The 21,622-nt window shown below is 35.8% G+C and overlaps 1 protein-coding gene across 1 annotated transcript in view; it reads left to right on the forward strand.

Annotated features, from left to right (window-relative positions):
* Nucleotides 1–21,622, forward strand: part of Hmgcll1 (3-hydroxymethyl-3-methylglutaryl-CoA lyase like 1) — a 115,856-nt gene that overhangs the window by 41,784 nt on the left and 52,450 nt on the right. Inside the window, exons 4-5 of the mRNA XM_028773610.1 lie at nucleotides 14,918–15,013; nucleotides 16,661–16,809. Coding sequence (XP_028629443.1) covers nucleotides 14,918–15,013; nucleotides 16,661–16,809 — 245 coding nt within the window. The remainder of the gene's footprint in view (nucleotides 1–14,917; nucleotides 15,014–16,660; nucleotides 16,810–21,622) is intronic.

Below are 21,622 nucleotides of genomic sequence, written 5' to 3' on the forward strand. Positions count from 1 at the left end.
TACCACACACTGCTTTATGCCGAGAGCTCATCCGATCTCTTCCTCTTAGAATCCTGTGCTTGATTCTCCAAGGGGTTGCTTTTTATATCTAATCAGTTACTGTCTTGGTTAGTTATGGCTGCAGCAATGGAAGACTTAGCTGGTTCAGATGCCAGAGGCCTATCTACTGGTTATAGAGTTTGGAAAATCAGAAATCAGGATGCTGACAGATCTGCGGTCTTTGAAGCCTTGACTTCTAGTTTCATGTCTCTGTCTTTATACCGTATCCTCCTCATATGACAGACAGAAGAATGAGGAAAAAACCATTTCCTGTCTCCTCTTGCAAGCTCATTAGCCCATTGCTGGAGTCTTTCATGATGATGTAGGTACTGTTTAGAGTATATCATTCCAACCTTAGTACTAATACAAGAAAATTTATGGAGAGGTTACTTAAATATACAGTCCATGGGAGGGGGACACATAAAATATCTCAGGGGCTGGTAAGATGGCTGGTGGGTAAGGGAACTTGGCACCAAGCCTGACAACCTGAGTTCAATCATCAGAATCCACATAGTGAAGGAGAGAACTAACTTCTGCATGTGATAGCATACCCATATCTACGCACACGTACACACTTATGTGTACACCCCACATCTACCCACACCCCCACACAAAACAAAAATATACACAAATAAATGTGCAAAAGGTTAATCTCCTTTATATTATATACTTGTTTTCCCCTCTAAATTCCACAGATGGATTACTAACCCACAAACCCACAAGATGCTACAGTTCATTGTATGGAATACATAAGCATTGTTCTCCCTTCCATATGTATCTTACCTATAGCGACTAAAATAGGCTTCCAGGAATATCAACTCTGAGAAACACATTCTAACGCTTTAAAAATTTCCTTCTCACTGAAAGAACCTGGAGAATCCACACTTTGCATATGTGGCTCCTGTTTTCCTACTCACCCTGAGCTCTATCAGTACGATTAATTCATTTTGCTGAAGCTTCAGCTAACCCGAACTGATTCTTGTTCCCATTTTCCTGGCATTTAGACAAGAGTACTACCATACAAGGCACTTTCCACATACATTTGCTTAGTTACCTCTCAATGTCGGTATTTTCCTGCAGTTCTAACAGTATGACGTGAAATACCAAAAACTCTGAGTCCTTTTGGGTTGGGATGCATTTGACATAGCAGAAAACACCATGTGGTTAGTAATCACCAACTCTTTACTGAGTTAATCTAATTTCTTGTCAGATAGTGATTTTTCTTCAAGTCACTGTTGTTACCTGTAGTCATAGATATTTTATATATTTATAAGTTTTCTCTGATCATTTGCTATTTGTACTGTAAATGTCATGAAGATAATGTCTGTCTCTCTTAATTATTGTCCTCAGTGCTTATATCATAGCAGCTAGGTATACAGTAAAATCACTGTGAAATGAATAGTGAATCAGTCAGTTTGAAAGAATGGCAACATATTATTTTCAATTATCTTGAGTAGGTAAGCAACCCTGCCTTTTATTCGTATATTTGTTATCATATAATTAAGTATACAGATATCTTCCTTAGGAAAACTGATTACTTGATATAAATATGTTTTTCTGATTATTTTGTGAAGCAGCAATATTTCACCAGATGCCATTGATTTTAAGGGATTTCAAGAGATTTTCATCATCTTTAAGAATTGAAGAAGTTGCTTTGTTTACAGCTCATTTCATGCTCCTTTACATATTTAATTATGTCTGGGAAGAGGGGACACACTGGCGTAGTTATAAAATTGGGAGAGTGTAGTAGTTATTTTGATTCCACAAGGTATAGGGGTTTGCTATACTTTTTTGTTGCCTTTAAATATCCATTAGGGGTTTCTACCCTAATTTAGACCATTTAATTCCCAAATAAAAGACACAGAGACTATTAGATTTGTAATAAACTTTAAAGCACCACAGCTTGGTAGATATCTACCCTTTAAGCTATCATGTCTGCTTCCCTTGCCAAAATCTCCATAAATACTTGCATCCATTCCATTTGCACTATACCTGCTTCATCAGGCTAGCCCTCATGGCCATATCCTTATGGTCCATGCTACCTCATGGCAACTTCCTTCTTCCTCCTTTCTTCTCTCTTCTACCTGATACCACCAAGCCCAGGAACCGCAGCTTTGCCTACTTCTCTTCTGCCCAGCCCAGGCTGTAGGCATCTGTAGTGGTTTGAATATGATTGGCCCATAGAGAGTGGTACTGTTCTGAGGTGTAGCCTTGTTGGAGGAAATGTGTCACTGTGGAGCTGGGCTTTGGAGGTCTCCTCCTGTGCTCAGGCTCTACTGATTGTGAAAGAGAGCTTCATCCTAGCTGCCTGAGAATGCCAGTCTCTCCTGGTTGCCTTCGTCACATCAAGATACAGAACTCTCATCTCCTTCTCCAGCACCATTTCTTCTTGGATGCTGCCAGTTTTCCTGCTATGATGATAGTATACTAAACCTCTGAAATTATAAGCCGGCTAATTAATATTTGTGTTTATAAGTGTTGCCTTGGTCATGGTGTCTTTTCATAGGAATGGAAAAGCTAACTGAGACAGCATCTTTATTAACCAATCAGGGATAACTTGACAGGGTTTACACAACAAAGGCTGGTGTGCATGAGAATTTGCTCTTCCTGGGGCAAGCAGATCTTGGGATACAATATTTAGCATTTAAATAATTATCAGCACTTGACCAATCCCAACAGGAGAGTACAAACATCTTACTAATATTAATAAAAAATTGTAACTAAAATTTCATTTCAGATGTTAAACCATGATATTATCAAAATTCTATAATTTCCCAGTAATTTAAGAAAGTTGCATATGGAACATTTTCTTGTAATAAGATGATACCCATGACTTCACGCTACTACTATTATATAATAATAAAAATTCATTTATAGACTATTCTCCAGACCCACCTATGATGCTCACAGGAACGTCTGAAAGAATGAGAATAGATTAATTTCTAAAAGGCCACACTTACTCTCTTGTAGCTAATGACAAGAATAATAAAAATAATAAAAAATAAATAATAGAAATAATAAAAAAATGACAAAAGAAAATAAAAGGAAGTCTCCCTATAAGAGGGAACTGGATCATGCCTCCTGGCCTTGCTTAAATAAATACAAGTGATGGGAATATAAAATGACAGAATTTATGCTGCATGTGGTCCCAAGTTGAATCTGGGATTAGCCTATTGAAAATTAATGAGCCTATTTTAAACTCAAAGTCATATTGAATAAGTTGACTGAATTGCTTCACATAGCTCTTGAGGACATCTGTGATGAGGAGAGATGGTTCTAGAATCATGCCCTTATCCGCCGTGTGCCAGCATTTGAGTAAGTGATTTAACCTCTCTGAACCTTAGAAACCCTAGCACATGTGCCTGCAATACAGGATGTTGTGGGTAGCCACAAAGGGTCAGTCACATCAATGGCTCCTGTGTGTGCATGATCACAGGGCTTACCTCCTGACTAGTGTTCAATAATGTTTTCCATCATGACTTTTATTAGTATGTATTCATTTTAAGCCTCATATGGTTACATGTATCTAAAGAGAAAAGTGATTTAAATAAATCACATAGCCACAAAAGAGCAGTGTGCCTGAATCAAAGACATGTATTACAAACTTTATCTTTCAGAGTCACAGTAGCCTTGTTACCTTATACTGCACTTGGAGTGTTTCCCGTATGGATGCACGCACGCGTGCGCGCGCGCACACACACACACACACACACACACACATTTGTAGTTTGGTCTTTGTATGGCCGCACTTACATTTGAAAACTTTCTCTTTTAAATTCTTTCATTCTCATTCTAGAAGATCATGTAGTACAATCCTTTAAAATACTGTCTGAGATTAGCATTCCGTAAATTTGGTATAGCAATTACTTATGTGTTGTCTGAAGTGATTTCTGTCTCTAAAGACAGTGTATGAAGTCTTGTTGGCTTTCTGTAAGTCCTGTGCTTCGCTGGAGCTGATTCTGCATCAGACACAGGTCATGGGAATAGCCCTCCAGTTAATGTTTAGATTGCTGCTTCTTCACTTATTCTCTCTCTCTCTCTCTCTTTTTTTAGTATTTTAAAGCTTTTTTTTTACAGTTTCCCTCCCACTGTTTTGTTTGGCAGGAGCTGTCTAACTCAAATAGCTTAAAGAAAAGGTCCGCAGTAGCAGGGTGCCATATAAAACAGGATCCTACACCTATAATTTAAATGATCACAGATGATAAAATGTCTGCCATTAAGAAATACATGTTCTTTATAACTTATCTGGAAAAAGATTTCCTTAGAGTGACATGTAATATAAGAATATTTGAAATTAGTCCAGATAGCCCCTTACTTAGATGGAACACACAATAGCATGAGAAAGAAAACACATTAAAAACAGATTTCCTGAACATTTGGAATGAGCCTGTTACTAGTAAGCTATTTAAAATATTGTAACTATCATAATTTCTAAAGTGAACTAAATTTTTGTGTTAGATACCAACTTACTCTTTTGATTTGTAAGAGTTTTTATTCATATGAATGATTAAAATGAATGCTACTTTGAAAATGAAAATAAATTAAGCATATATATGTATGTATGTATGTATGTATGTATGTATGTATGTATATATCAAATGCAATGGGTCAGCTATACATTTTATTTATCCCTGATAAAGCTTTTATCTATTGGAACACATGGATAAGAAGACTTCCTAAAGGGATAGAAGTGAGTTTTCTTTTTACAAGTCACTCTAACATTTAAAAGTAGGTCAAGGTGCGCATCAATCAGGAGCACTGTCCCATATGTTCCTTCTACTGTGGAGGACAAATCCATTCTCTATTGAAATGGAAGTACATTTACTGGACTGAGAAACCGGGTGTAAGTTTGCGTTTGTGAAATGTAAGAGACCACACCTTTTGCATTGAGTCTGCTTTAGTCATTGTGTTCTTTATTAGGCGTGTAGATGGTAAGATGGTAAGATGGCAGGTGGATAATAATTTTGTGGAGGGGAGAGAGGAGGGGGGGGAGGGGGTGTGGGCAGGGTATCTCCAAATTGCTGGATGATGGACATGGTTATGTGTTCAGGCAACAGAAAGTATCTCAGGATGAGTCCACTGAAAGGATGTCCACTCTGCTTATGGTCTATCTCACATAACCCATGTCATTTCACAAAAGGGATGCTGGCCAAATTAACTAAGGTCATATTTCCTATTTTCTGGTGTTACTCTGTTTACCTTATTACCCAGGAATCCCTGGTGTTAATGAAAACCATAGACTGACAGAATATAGGGAAGAAAATTTTAACTCAGTCTTTGCAAAGGACAATTGCATGCATCACACTTTGTGTGTGTGTGTGTGGGCTTAGCATTGTGTTGCTAGATGCTGACATGGAAGTCAAAACCTCACTGTGCCCTGTGATTCACTGTCATTATCATAGTCAGTACCTGTAAGTCCATCATATATTTTTGTAACCGAAATAGATCTATTTATTGAATTCAAACAGCTTTAGGAATATTTCAATCACCAAGGATAGCTGTATTGAGGTAGCCTTTTTTTTTCCTCTTCTAAACTGGCATTGCTGCTATAACACATTAATCATCCTTTCTAGAAAAACGACTGATATGAAGAAATCAAATGGTATATTTTCCTTAGGAGCAGGGTCTAAATGACAATATAGTTTTTGCTTATTAATTTACATGAGCTTATTGTTTTTGTGTATGTCAAATACATCTGTGTTGTCATTATTTTTCCACTGGGTAGGAGTAAATGATAATTGATATAATGTAAATGATATTACATGTTAATTGCAATTAAACGGGAGAAATTGTGCTGTGTGTATTCCAGTGAACTTAACACCTATTTCCTAGTGCTGCAGTGCAACAGTAGCCCTTCATGGAAACAATAGATACCTTTTGTTCTTTCATTCTAACGTTTAATGCATAAGCCACAGACCCTGTAGATTGTTTTAATGGGTCAAATCTGTTTCTTTCACTGAATATGTACTCTGTGTCATATATTTTATGTGTGCAAATATTTCTGCATGCAAGTACTCACACACGTGTAAATTATCACATAATCTCTGACAGCTGAATCAAACAGGTTTCCATTGCGTGCATAAGACATATTCTATAAGTTTAGTGACTTAAAATAATGTTTGGTTTTGCTTGTGTCTTTGAAACATAAACAATTCAGTTAAGACTCAATTAGGTATTCCAGAGACTTATTAGGGACTAGTAGTAAGATGGAGTGGATGATGGTCAGAGCAGAACTCAAGGGTTTAGGCAAGTGGTTTAGGCAGTAGGGATTGGCTGGGCACTGCTTATTCTAACTGTTCTCAGAACTCCCTATGAGGTCCTCTACAGTGCAGTCCTTCTAGACATCTAAGATGATGCTTAGCGGTCCACAGTGATATGCTTTTTATAGCCAAGCCTTGTAATCTATACAGCATTGATTTGTCCATTAGCTGAGGCAGTTCTAAAACCCACCAAGTTTCAAAGAAGAAAGAAAGACACCACTTTTTCTTTTTTAAGTGTGGCTTTGTGGGAAAGGAACTGTCATTGGGACCATGATTTTTCAAGTGTCACAGTTTTATTTTAAACATTGATCTAGAAATTATTTAAATATTTGCTTTATGGTAGTAGTAAATAAAAAAATAAATGCAACCAACAAAGGAACAAAGTCTGCAATCTAAAACCCCTAAATGTAAAAGAACTCTTACTTTAGCCCTGGTATGGTAAGTACTAGCTCTCACCCTTACCTCACTGTAGCACACTTCCTTTATAAAATTACTTTACCTAAAAAACAACTCAGGTGGCTGTGTGAAGGAAAGCGTGTTGCTTCAATGCTTACAAAATGAGAAGGGACGTCTTTGCCTCCACAGTCCATCCTTTGCTCATTCTGACCTTCTTCGGTTAAGGCAGACACTAGGGAGAAACTGTTGAAGGTGGAGTGTAGGCTTCATCACCACATCTATTGTGCAGGACCCTAACACTTCCCTACTGGGTCTGAACACAGTCCAAGCTAGAAAGGAGAGAATGAAGGATGGGAATCACTCACTTGAGAATCACTCCAACATCTTTGTGAAGGGTCCAATGTAGAATAGGACACAACCATCATAACCTAGTTTAACGCACTATTATCACAGAATCTCTTATTTTTGAAGGGAAGAGAATGAGAGTAAAGCTTCTTTTTACAACTAAAGCCAATGCACCCCCAAAATGAAAAGCAGTAGTTTAGTGTCATTTAATTAATACAAAATCTGTTTATCACAAGTTGTTACATTAAAATGTTTACCTAAATATGCAGTTTTCCCCATTGAATGAAAAGATCATATTATCAATACTATGGTAGCTACTGTGTTATTTAGCATGAATTTTATTTCTATCCCACACCACTGTTATTTCTGTATCAATGGGCATTAGCACATCTTTTTCAAGAGTGATGATATAAATTACAATATTCCTCTGTCAGAAGTGGCAAGGACTGTACAATCCCGTGTGTGTACAGGGCAAACAACTGTTTGCAACCTATTCAGAAACTTCAAAACTCCCTAGTTTGCCTCAGAAAGATAGGAAAATATGAACAAAAGTTAGACAGAGTTGATATAGATAGTAGGTACTATTTTTCTGCCCTTAAGCTTGATTACAATTAATCTTCAATAAATATTGAAAAAAATGTTGGTAACACTTTATTATATTACACAGCATTAAATAGTGATTTCTTGTCTAAAATGTACTTTTACTACTGTTTCAAAGGAAAAGCAAAGCAGACTGCATTCTAGTGATGTCATGATTTAGATTTTAAGTGTTTAAGCATTGGTATAATCCATTTTAGTTTAGGTAGTTCTTCCCTTTTCTCTAAAATTTATTCCACTGAAAAATTTATGTGTTCTGCTTTTTAATAATATAACTAATTAATTTGATTGGTTCCCTTTCCATTAACAAGTTAGATTTGGCTTATCCTTAAACATGTAAAAGCAACCAGGATGAAATGTTACAAATGAAACATTGTATCTCATTCTATATTGTTTTGTTGAATTGATTATCTTTATCAAAATTTTTGTGTTTAGACATGAAGAATAGAAATAAACATTCAAAAACATTTTAGTCACAATTAAAAGACCCTTCTGTATCTAATTGAAAGCATTTTCAAATTCTTTGACAGTTTCATACATGTTAATAAGGAGCCTTATAATTTGACGCTCCCAGCACTTGCCTCCCAGTGCAACACTTACACTTCTCAATGCATCCCGTCCTAAGTGCATGCACCTGAAGCTCTCATAACATCAGGCCTTCTCCAGTTATCATCTTTTATGTGTTGACATCTTAGAGGTCTGTAATATTACGTAAAAGATAAAAACCAAGTAGAGGTATATTTTGACTCAGAAATAATTTGATTTTTGACATTAAATTTTTTTTCCTTTTGGATTACTCTATTTTGATGATTGGCCTCTATTGGAGAGTCTACAGATCAGCAGTCTAGGTTCAGTGAGCTGTGGGAGACACAAAATATGGTCAAGAGATCTGGTAAAAAGGACCTTGGGCACTTCTAGTTTACTGTAGTAGATTCATAATAATTGAGATGATTGTCATGAAAATTTCCTAGAATAACAGAATGTTCTATGAGAGCTATGGATTTAAGGGCTTTTATTTCTAATGAAGAGGATATTTTTTGGAAAAATGATATTAATCTAATAACTGTCCTAGACAAATTCAAATTTGAGATTGAAAAAGACTATAGGTTATAGTTACATTTTATTTGAAATACAAATATATTGAAGTAAATTGATGCTAATCATACTCCAGCATTAATACTACTTATAGTATTAATTCAGCTTATATTTTATCTGCTTATGGTACATAGAAAGAAAGGGACGGACCAGTATTCTAAATATAAGTGTACACACACACACACACACACACACACACACACACACACACAGACACACACACCCCTTCTCCATGTCCTCCAGCCTCCTGTGCTTGGGAATACCATTATGTCTGTTGTTTAACTTGTACTTTCTGAGGAAGAAGTAGAAAAATCTGAGACCCAATTTTTACTCATTTCTGGTATGATTTGGCAAGGTGCTTTTATTTCTGTCTGTGTTGGAAGCTTTCCACTTATTCATTTTCCCACTCGATGCTTTTATTTTTTTTTCTGTACTAAAAGCTGTATAGAGCTCTTTGTTAGACTCTAGGCACAACTCTGTAATTATGATGTTAAGGTTAATGGAGGTGGAATACAGCTGCTTGGAAAATGAATAACAACACAAAAAGAAATTTAAAAATCAGGTGAGTATCTATAGGTGAGTTACAATCTGGTGGAACCGCGTAACTAGCATATGTTGAGTGGGTTGCCATTGAGCAAGCTGGCACCCTTGAAAGTTCTGCCTTCCTTGTTTACTAAAACAAAAATCTCCAGCATCCACATTGTAGCCACGCTTCAAGCTTACAAGCAACAGCAATGCTCTGTGATAATGAGACCTTGCCTTTGTCATAGCCCTTTCTTCTTGATCATGTCTGACTGGCAGTGAGTTATTAACCTAGTAACCCAGACTTAGCCTCTCCTCTGTAGCTCTACACAGTGCTGTATGTTTAAAACATCAAGGATACAAAACTCGATTAATGAAACATATTGAAAGCAATTTACTCCACTATTTTAAAAAGTTCTCATGCTTCCATGCTAGGGAAATTACAACGGTGGCAATATAAAACAAAAGAATAATACATGAGAGACAACAGTTGCACAGGCACAGAAGCAAAATTATACTGGGAGCTTAGAGACATTTTGCCCCTACTTTAGAATGATGTTCTGACCATGACATTTTTAATATTAGAAGAGCAGGCAGATAGTTATAAAGGCATTGACCCTAATAAAGAATAACTAATGTATAATTGCTTTGTTTATCTTCCCAAGCTGGGAAATGTTATTGGATAAAGAAACTTTCATTTCTTCCCACCAAGACGTTAGTGTTGCAGTTTTAAACCCACAAATCCATTACTATAGGTGATGTTTATCTTGTAATATAAAAATGAATATTTGTAGACTTCATGAATTACGATTAGCATCTCTTGTTTTCACAAGGATAGAGGAAGGGAAGTTGTGGTGGAAGATTTTGAAACACATGGACATTCCATCCCACAGAGGGCACTATAAAGGTCCATCACACATAGAGGTAAAGTTGAACAAAGAAGGACAGGAAATTATACACCAGACCAAATTAGTTTTAAGGCTTCTGGACTTAAGTTTTGTGAATATGGTGTCAGACAGTTTTAGCTTTGGCAGCCAAGCAGGGTATTGGGTAGGGAAAAAAAAAGGATGTTCAATTTTCCAGAGATTTCCTGTGTTTATTATTGTAAGGCTGTGATTTATTAAGAGTGTCTTACTTCTTCAAGCAGACCAAGATTTCCTCTGTGCTACTGAGCCTAAGATAGATGAGGTTTGTGCTAGGCGTCTATGAATGGGACAATGGTTATAGGACCCAGGCTATGGTGCTATTCAGAGCTGCCTACTGCACCCTCACCCAGGATTGTCAGGAAGCACTTGAGTCTCATTTTTTTCCCATTACCAAGTTTCCAAATGTTACCTTTAAGAGGAATTACTGCTCATATTGAGTTTTGAGTTATAGAGTCTGAAACCACATCATTTATGTTTTTGCACTAATCGATGGCAGGTGTTGAAGAAATTGCACATTCTCTTATCTGTCTGTCTTTCTCACTGTACCCCTGCATGCAGAAAACAGCGCTGGCAGACCTGGCCAGAGGAGACTCTAAACAATAATCTAGCATTATTTACGTTCCATTCAATGAGATTTGAATATTGTTCTGGATTGATGGTGAGCAAAAGTAAATGCTTCAAGATGCTAGTGGGTAGGGAGAAAGGACAGTTATGTGTTTATACATATAAGTCTGTATCCTGGAAAAAATTAAGATAGTATATTGAGAGAAATAAGAAGTAGATATATCTAGAGATATTATTGACATACTAAGAATAAATACCACCCCTTGCTAAGGAGCCTCCTTCCTGAGTGTATGAAATTGGAGGACCTTCTTCTACAAAATATAATTATGATACAAGATTCTATTTAGGTAAGGAAACAAATGTTAACTTTTAATGATAAAAATAACTCATTAAGTTACTGAAATATAAACTTTAAAACTATGAAAGCATCGTAAATTATGTATGATAATCTTTTTAAAACTGAGATGAATGTTGGAGGTCACTTCATAAAACATTTTTCTTCAGGATTTGACTGTGCATTAAGTACTTTTCTGCATGACAATCCTTTTTTTTTAGTATTACAACATTTTCTTGGTGGCATAAGTTGCTATGTGGGTTTTTAGAGAAGGATTGTCATATCTAGCTCTAGATGGTGGACGCTACAATACTGAAATGCTTGGTTAGATAAGGTTACTGCTGTCTTGCCACAGTGATATGAGTGTTTGGGGGATTATCAATTACCCTTTGGTTAGATATGAGGCCCCCTCTATGGGAAAGAATGCATGTCCAGTACTGTAGACCCTGCATACTACAGTATTGGTCTGGCTGGCAAGATGTGATAATTGATACAATAGGGACATGAATATTTTGGGGATAAATTATATGTTTACAATTAAAAAATAAAGTCATATATGGTTTATTATAACTTCATGGTCACTTGTTCTCTGTACTTTGGTTGTGGTTTTCTACAGTGATCTCTATCTGATCATTGTAGAAAGCAAAGAGACATGTCTTTGATAAGGGGTCACACTGACTCTTATCTGTGGGCATAAGGATAAATATTTAGAATGTAATTAAGAATTACGCTGATTTAGTAAAGTGGTATTTGGAGATACTCCTCCGAGATCTATGGCCTCACTAGCCTCATACATATGGCTTGGTTTCCATTATCAGACATGAGTTCACTCTTGTTCAGCAGGCCTAAAGTCAAGTCAGAGGGCTGTTCATTATGACCAAAGTATGTATACCACCATTGTACTCTTAGGGATATCATTCCATGTTCATTATTGTTTTAGTTTGACCCTTGTTTGCTTTCCTCCCTTGAAATTTTCTATGGAGCCTTCTGGTACCATGAAAGCTAATCCTTAGGAAGGATGCTTTCAGGTATGATCTCAATTTGAATCCTTATTTTAGGATTGGTTTAGCGTTGTCAGCAATAGGGACTTACCTTCAACCTCTGGGAGGCAACCAATGGCAACAGCAATATCCTACAATGTCTTAGGACTTTCTTGGACAACTTTGACCTAAAACTGTGAAGGGAGATTCTCATGGCTTGTTTGTGGTTTTTGGTATATTGTCCTTGGCTCTTGGGAAGAGCATTGTTAGATCATATAGGAAAATATTTATCTAAACCATATATGTATATGCATAAATGGACTTAAGTTTTTATATATTATATTTATTATATTATATAGTGTATGTATTATATGTGCATATATGTATATCTGTATATATTATATAATATATTATACTATAAATGTATATGTAATTTACTTATATAGATAATAATATGCCACAATGTCTTTTTTAAGCATCTTTACTATTAATGCATTCTTTTAAGGCTATGAAATAGTAAGGATTAAGTTTTTGAGTGAAATACATCTTTTATGTTAGTCTTAGTAATTTTTCTTTGTGAGTTCTTGGCCAAGTGTTGTGTGCCTTTACAGCAGAGACCATTCATGACTCACTGGATTCTCAGACTTGGCTGAGAACTGCCTCCCATCTCTATGGGCTGACTTTCATACTTCCCTGGGATTCATTTGTAATTCTGAATTTATTCCAATATTCTCTCTATTTGAACACCTTCTCTCTGTATTTCTATTTTGCCTTCAAGATAAATTAATAGTTTTTGACTAATATAAACCTAATTCAAAGGCATCTCACAGAGTATGGTCCCCACTTTTTTTTTTTTACATTCTTAGTATGATATCAAATGATCACTTTCACTGATACCCCACATACACCCTCTTTGTGGACCATATCCATTTTTCATTGTTCTTTACTCTGACGTAATGAGTTATTTGAGACGTATGTGGTAGAAATAAATATGTGTTGTCTACACCAAGTCTGTGGATTGGGAATTTAACCAGGGCATGACGAGGAAATTGTCTTTATTCCATGGTGTCTGGGATCACAGCCATATGGCTGAACTCTTTTTGGCTAGAATCATTTGAAAGATGCTTTATTCACAGATATAGGAGACACCCTAATTGTTGGTTTAGTACCTTTATTCATCTTTGTGTATATTCTACATGAGGGGCTGCCTCTTAATGTGGCCATTGCATAGGTGATTTTGAGATTCCCCTTCCACGTCAGCTGATTTCTTCATAGTGTCTTTTGCTAAAGGGGAAATGTTAGCTCTCTTTTTAATAACCTAGTTTCAGAAACCACATTAAAAAATTTGCCACTATGAAGTAGGTTCAGAACATTCACAGCCTACCCAGCTTCAAGGGAATGAAAATAATCTATATCTTCATCAATAGGGGAAAGAACTTGGAAAAGTAGAAGAAACCAGAAATATCATAGTGCTTGATCTTTATAAAAACTATAATATATCACATTCAAGCCCTTAGTAAAAGGTCTGTATTATGTTTAAACTTTTCTGTACTCTCATACCAACATTTGTTTATTCTGAACCCTTACATGGTTATTTGAATAAGAGTGGCTCCATAGGTTCATATATTTGAATGCTTATGGAGTGGTACTATTTGAAAAAATTGGGAGGTGTGGCCTTGTTGGAAGAAGTGTGTCACTAGGGGTGGGCTTTGAGGTTTGTATGTGTATGCATAAACCAAATGTTATATTTTTATTGATTTGCTTTTATTAATTAAAACAACATGTGATCATGATAAAAATAAGATGAGTAGAGAATTAATAGTTTCCTCCTTCTACTATCATTTGAGGGCAGTAATTTGGGTTTGGTGTCTGTTAACACAGCTTTCTCCATGCTTTTCTGGTGTGCTTTCCATTCCTTATGAATTTCTAATTTTTATACACATTTCATACCATAGTATGAATATATTTTAGTTGCATATACTTCTTTTAGTTCTTAATATGGACAGTCTATTATGCACATTACAGATATGTATTTCAAAACTTGACAGACACATAGCCTACTCTTAAGCTCACAGGGAAAACAATAAAGAGGGTTATCTACATCATGCATCCCGGAAGCACCCACACATTTAAATATGTAATCTTCACTATAATGCATGTTAATGTTCTATGTGTTCTTAGTATTAGATTATTGTGTTAAATTAATTTTTGACTTTGTAGATTTACAATTTTAATCCTAATTTAATTTTTAGTAGACTCATAAAAAACACCTTTGATAGTGTGGTTTAATTTTGTTCCAAGCACTGTTTATCTAGTTCTTCATATATAAGAACAGATAGAAATCATATGATGCTACTACATAAAACATTTTAACCATTACTAACTGAAACATGTATGCTATCCCAATGATATTGGTTATTAATTCCAGACTTGTTAAATGATTTTAATGGTGTCCTACAATTTATATGTTCTTAAACACTGTAAAATTCTAAGCACTGAAAAGTTAGGCATAAAGTTTTGTGAGATAATAAAAAAGGCCTGTGTTTTGCTTTTCAAATTTTCCATACTATCATGAGTGCCTGATGTTTGGATGACCAAATGATTACAAGAAAATGGATGGTGAGAATCTTGTTTCTCTGCACTCACTCACTTAGTCAGATCCTACTTTGTGAATTAGTAAGGCCTTGCCTTGCTGTAATCCATTTATGACAGTTTTCCTTATCTACATGTGAACACTCTTATGTCAGACATTAATTTATAGCATATGCTTTATGTGTAACGATAACTTACACAGAAGGCCAATGATGTATTGATGTCTTGCTCATCTCTGTGCTTACATATGACTGTTATGTGTTTAAGATGGCTGACCATGCAGAAGTGATGCGCAGCATTCATCGGTATCCAGGCATTCGCTATCCTGTCCTTATACCTAATCTTCAGGGTTTGCAGCACGCTGTAAGTGTGACGTTTTCTCTGGAATTGCCTCTATTGTTTTGAAGATCTTTAAACGTTAAAATGCTGTGATAGGTAATCAACAAGTCTTCATATGTAATTGATCTGCTTTTAAACTGATATGGACAGGTAGAGGTCAAGACCCACAAGCTTTTTGTTTCTGTGGGTTCTTCTCTTAGACTAAATCACTGTATCTGCTTGCAATGACTTTTTTCTTTATCCTTCTCCTGATTTATTTCTTGTGATTCTATGTGGTTTTGGGATTTATGGGATTTAGATAAGAGTTTTAATGACTGTATACACAAGAAGAATCACATTGCTTTTACGTAAAAATGTAACATACTATATTACGTTTACATATGTTCATGGCAAAGGCATTAGAGTATGTATCTTTATGTCAATAAGTATTTTATGTTCTGTATTTGGTACTATGCTTCATGAAGTTGAGGTTGTAAGAATCTATTCAGTACATTACATCTTCATGTGTGTGTTGTTAGAGACACTTATCTTTCATTCAATTTGACATAATTTTATAGCATCATAAAATAGAATAATATTGGTGCAATGATATCTTCCCAAAGAAGTGAAGGTCTTCATCTTGGAGAAAATATATGGGGTATGTCCTAACAGTATTTTAACAATAGAGTAAGTGTTGGCTTGGGAGTTCTGTGAGTTTGTAATCAAAGCATGGTTCACTAACTGAATAACTCCCGAGACTGAATGGCGAACAAGTTTGTTGTGCTGCATTTGTAACAGAAGTTCAATAATGTTGCAAGGGTTTTCAGATTACAAAAAAATGTAGGCAAAGTTCTACTATTAATGGCAAAGAGTAAGTATTTAACAAAGTAGAAAACTTATTTTAGAGGATTCATATTCACATTTGAACAGAGGAACAAAAAAAGTTGTCTTCTAAATGTTAAAAGAAAGATAAATCATGTTTTCCTTCTTGAGGTATTAACAGACAATCAGAGAGAACATGTAAAAACTAGTCAGACAGTGAATGAGACATTAACAGGAAGCACAACAAAAGGAAAAAGAGGACAGGTAGAGTTGATTCAGTTATTATTTTAGAGTTAAGGACTAGCAGGTAGACAACACCTTAGTCACATAAACACATGGCTTTGATAGTAAGGCTACAATGCTAGAGCAGCTAATTAGGAACTACAAGGAAATTTGGAGGCAAAATCTAAGTGATGAATGGGGAAGGCATTCTCTATTGGATTGTAGGAAGAAAAGAGAACCAGAAATAGTTTGGGCTTTTTTTCTCTTTCAATAATATTTTGGTTTCAAAATAGTATTCACTATAAAAATTCAGGCTTTCGTGGGGCACACATGTTTTTTTTCCATAATTATGGTTAAAGTGTTTTGAGGATAACATGATGAAAGGCAGAATTAACTGGAGCATCATAACTGTGTTTTATGCATCTCGTATTCTTAAAAATATTGTAGCTCATGGAATTTTCTTGTTACCATAAAATGCTTCTCTATTTTGTAACAGTGTGAGTAGCAAAATGAGAAAAACATGGCTTTAAAGTTTAAGGCTCCGTGTGAACCAAGGCATTCATTTGAGTCGACTATCTTCTCGTCTTCTGCTATCATACACAAGACTCTAAAACTTGTTAGATTTGGGCTATAAACTGTATCTTTCAGGTTGCTGCCGGAGCCACGGAGATAGCAGTTTTTGGTGCTGCCTCAGAATCTTTCAGCAAGAAGAATATTAACTGCTCCATTGAAGAAAGTATGGGAAGGTTTGAGGAGGTTATCCGCTCTGCAAGACACATGGACATCCCAGTGCGAGGGTACTCATAAAACCCAACTCGATTTCATTTTTATCGAATTTTAGAATTTACTTATAAGCCACCTTGGTGGTTTTTAAAAACATATATCAAATATATAATGATATATATCATAGCTTTTGGACCATATTTGTTTATGGTAATCATTAATGTAATTATATCTCATTAATAATTGTTACCATGTTTCTAGCCCATGGAATGTGGAATTGATTGATACTAGAGGATCTAGCATATGAATCTGACATTAAGACTCAGTTATCCAGATGTAGTTATCTGCCACACAAGATTCACATGCGTCCGTAAACTGGAACTGCTTCTGTAAACGCAGGTGTATCTGAGATACCGATCTTACCCTCACTCTTTGGAACTTCATAAACAAACTGCATTGCTTTGGATGTACATCACTAGCTTTCATTACGGGAGACCCCATTAAGGGGAACAGAAGAGGAAATAATGTCAGAAGATCAAAAACTCTCTTTCAAGAGTTTACATGGTTGCCTGAATTGAAATGTACTGTCATTTCTGAATTGTCTTGGGGCTCTTGCAATAGAGCCATGTACAAACAATTAGAAAACAGGGTAGTGGAGAGCAGAGATGGAAGATATGGAGGCCGTTATGGTGATGGAATCGAAGGAAGGAGGAAAGTTTTTGCTTGTTTCCAAGACCAGCAGTTGAAGCATAGATTTGGAATTGTTCCTTTATACTGAAATAATGCAATAAACCCAATTGCTACTGAAGTTAGACAGTAGCTTGTTTTCTAATAATTATATAAGTATTCAGATGTGATGAACATAAAATTCATGCTGGGAATGACTTTAGCTGTACCTTATATTCTCTTAGTTGATGTGAGGAAAATCCACAGAGGCAGAGCAATTCACCAATGAGAGGATCGGCTTAGTGATCCCAGCACTGCAAACTTAAAGCTAATAACGTAAAAGATGCTTGGCTTTGGGATAGGACTTACAATGATTGGAATTAAGTGAGTCATTTAAAGAACCACCAGACTTGGACTGTAATATACGATGTGTTTTCTTTTGAATTTTATCTTCCTAAATTTTTACCATGGAGTTTTTTTTATAATATTGGATTGTCTTTGGATCATAATAGATATTTTTCACCTGAAGAACTTGCAAAAAAAGTGATGACAAGATAATACATATCCATCATCATGAAGTAATAGCATGTCTATCTTAAGGCCAAATTGTGTAATCAAATATAAAGGAGAGATGTTCTATAAACTTTCAAATTAAAAAGTCAAAAGTAGGTTTGCTTTTCTTACCTCTAAAAAGGGAATATGAACACCTTTGTCTATTTCAAAATGTAAGGACTATTTAGACCAGTGGTTCTCAATCTGTGGGTTTTGATCCTTTTGGGGGTCAATGTGTTTTTTACTGGAGTCACATATCAGATATTCTGTATATCATATATTTTCGTTATGATTTATAATAGTAGCAAAGTTATAGTTATGAGATAAAAATGAAAATAATTTTATGGTTGGGGTCAACACAACGTGAAGAACTGTATTAAAGGGTCACAGTATCAGGAAGGTTACTCTCACTGGATAGTTAAGGAAACTCACTATGAAATCAAATCACTGGATTACCATGGATATTTTATTGTAGAGTTGCAATGTAGACAAATACAGGCTACACAACTCTCTCTGTCTCTCTGTCTCTGTCTCTCTCTGTCTCTCTCTGTCTCTCTCTCTGTCTCTCTCTGTCTCTCTCTCTCTCTCTCTCTCTCTCTCTCTCTCTCTCTCTCCCTCTCTCTCTCTCTTTCTCTCTCTTGGTTTCAATTTGAAGTTTATTTCTGGATTTTTCAGAGGACTATCCATTTCTAGAAATATAAATTTTAACATGTATGTTCTTCAATTGAGTACTTGAATCTATTTCCTTCCCTAGCTTTTCACTGAATTTAAATATGACTTGATTTTTATGTTTTGTTTTTGTATTTTATTCATGCTTTGAGAATCACACACAGTTACACACACACACACACACACACACACACACACACACACACACAAAATTTAGATCATAGTATTAACCCCTTTTCTTTCCAAATCCCCTTACCTCCTCGCCTCTGTATGCCTCTGTATGCCTCTTGAATTCTGTGTCCTCTTTCTATAGCACACTGTGTGTGTGCTTATAAGTGTGTATTATAAAATGAAAATTTCAGAGGTTCCACTTCTCAAGCATGAAGCATGAAATATCTATATAGGGCCAGGATGATGCTATTTTACCTCTATGCCTGACCTGAGGCTTGGAGTACAGTTCTCTATTTTTACTAGAAGCCTAAGTTAATTTTTTATTTTTAAAAGACTACAAAGTGCAAGAATATATATCTGTGAATAGCATCTGTTGCTTTCTCCTCAACATTCCAGAAAAAATAAAAGTGAAATAAAGAGTTAGGCAAATAATTAAGTTAATAATAAAAGAACAAATTTTATTTAATTATAAAAAACAAAGACAATTACGAGACATAATGTCTTATTTCAGTAATAATTAGTTTATATAAAGTGACTAACATTTACTGCTAGTTAGAAGGTGGTGAGACCAGCCATAATAAATGTGGTCTTTATTAACCTTTTTACATATCAACCAAATACATTCTAAACCACGTCTTTTTTGCTTCTCAAATAGACTGCATCACAGATAATTTTGATCAGTTCCTTTAGTAGAGATACTCACTGTAAAGAAGTTCGGCTGTACAACTATTTTTCAACTGGTTCGTTAGTTCTGTTGAGCTCACAGCCTTTAGAACAGCAAACTTCCCAACTTCCAAAAAGGAAGGACAGTCTCTCCTAACTTTCACTTGAAGGAATGATTTATAGCCCAACACATTTCTTCAAAAACGTTCAGCCTTGAACCTGAATTAGCCAAATCATCTATTTAAATCATGCTGCAGATTTGTGTGTCCTGTCCTCATGGCCTGAGGCCAGATGCCACAAGGATTATGGTCCTGACCTTGAAGGTGAGGGCAGCCTTATTTTGAAGGACGATGAGTCTATATATTCAGAGCTCTGCTGTTAGATGTACAGTGTGTTGCAGGCAGTGCTGCTCCCAGCTGACTACCAAAAGGTTTCCACTGGACGGTCTTCTTTGGAGGAACTTTCTTGTGGACACACTACTATCTTCCTATTAGCAGAAGCTGCTTATAAAGTCACTTATTAACTTTCACCATTAAGCACAAGCCTAGATTTTGGGCTGAAACAAAACAGCAAATAATCAGCTACCAAAATATGGTACAGAAAACTAAAACTCAGACATCTGCTAAGCTACTTTTCATATGTTAAGTGTTTACTTAGAGGCTCATACCTTCCTGTAAGTGTATGTATCCTAACAGTGTAAAACAGGTGGCTGAGGCTGGATGACAGTCACTCTATCTATTACACTGACTTATTTTTCATGGATTTTGGTACAAGGTCTTCCTGTATAGCTCTGTCTCTCCTAAGTTGTCCAGGCTGACCTTAAGCTGTGGCATTCCTTCTAGCTCAGCCTCCCTGCCTCCTCCTCCACCTCCTGTGATTATAGGAATGTGCTATCGAGTTTGATTTTTCTTAGAACTTTTATTTTGTTTTTCCTCTTTTATTGAAAATAGATTTTTTTATATAATATGTCCTGATTATGGTTTCCCCTTTCTCCAGTTCTCACAGTCCCTCCCCATCTTTCCTTTATCTGGATTCACTTCCACCTATGCTCTGTCTCTCATTAGAAAACATACAGGCTTTTGAGGTATAAGAGTAAAATAAAATAAAATAAAATAAAATAAAATAAAATAAAATAAAATAAAATGATAAAGCAGAAACCTGAACGTTGAAATGAGAAACAAACAGAAGAAAAAGAACCCAAGAAAATGTGAGTGTGCACGGGCACACACACACACACACACAACCAGATATAGACAAAGAGACTCACTCAATTTGTACACTGAGGAATCTCATAAAACTATTAAACTGAAAACCACAATGTATACCCAAAGGCTTTTTGCTGGCCCTGTGTATGTTGTCTTGGTCTCTGTGAGTTCGTATGTGCATGGATCGTATTGGGTGTTTTGTTTTGTTTTGTTTTGGTGTCCTCCATCCCTTTGGTTTTTACACTCTTTTTTACATCCTCTTCTGCAAGGTTCTCTGAGCTCTGAGGGGATGGATTTGATGGAGACATCCCATTTAGGACTGAGTGTTCTCAAGTCTCTCACTCTCTGTAAAATATCTGGTGGTGGGTAATTTTTTCCCATCTACTGTAGGATGCTTCTGATGGTGGCTGAACAAAGCACTGATCTATGGGTATAGCAGAATGTCACTAGGAGTCATTTTATTGCTACATTCTTTTAGTCAGTGCTCTTACCAGCTGAGCCATCTCACCAGCCCCATTCTTTTAGTTGGAAGAGTAGTATTTGATTTTATTCTAGGTTCCTAGGCTTTCTAGTCTCAGGTTCCTGGTCACCCAAGCAGAGTCTGGTATGGTTTCCATCTCATGTACTGGGCCTTATAAGTCAAGTCAGATGTTAGTTGATTATTTCCATAATCTTTATGTCATCATTGCATACCCTGGAAGGTCATTAGTGAGAGACGAGTGAAAATACAAATGTTGAGAGTTAGACTTTAGGAACAAGTAGACAGTCATGACCTAGTGACTAGCTGAAGAAGCATGAGATGCTTATTTTGATAGATTTGAATTTATTGCTGTTTATTGGCACTATTTTCCTTATTTAGTACATTTTAAAGGAAATATTCAACTGACCACCTTAGATATTATATTTAAGTCTCATCTCAATGTTTGGGGCATAGAACAAATATAATCAGTTTTTGCACATT

This window comes from Grammomys surdaster, unplaced genomic scaffold, assembly GCF_004785775.1.
Source record: "Grammomys surdaster isolate TR1022 unplaced genomic scaffold, NIH_TR_1.0 231, whole genome shotgun sequence".
Lineage (NCBI taxonomy): Eukaryota > Metazoa > Chordata > Mammalia > Rodentia > Muridae > Grammomys > Grammomys surdaster.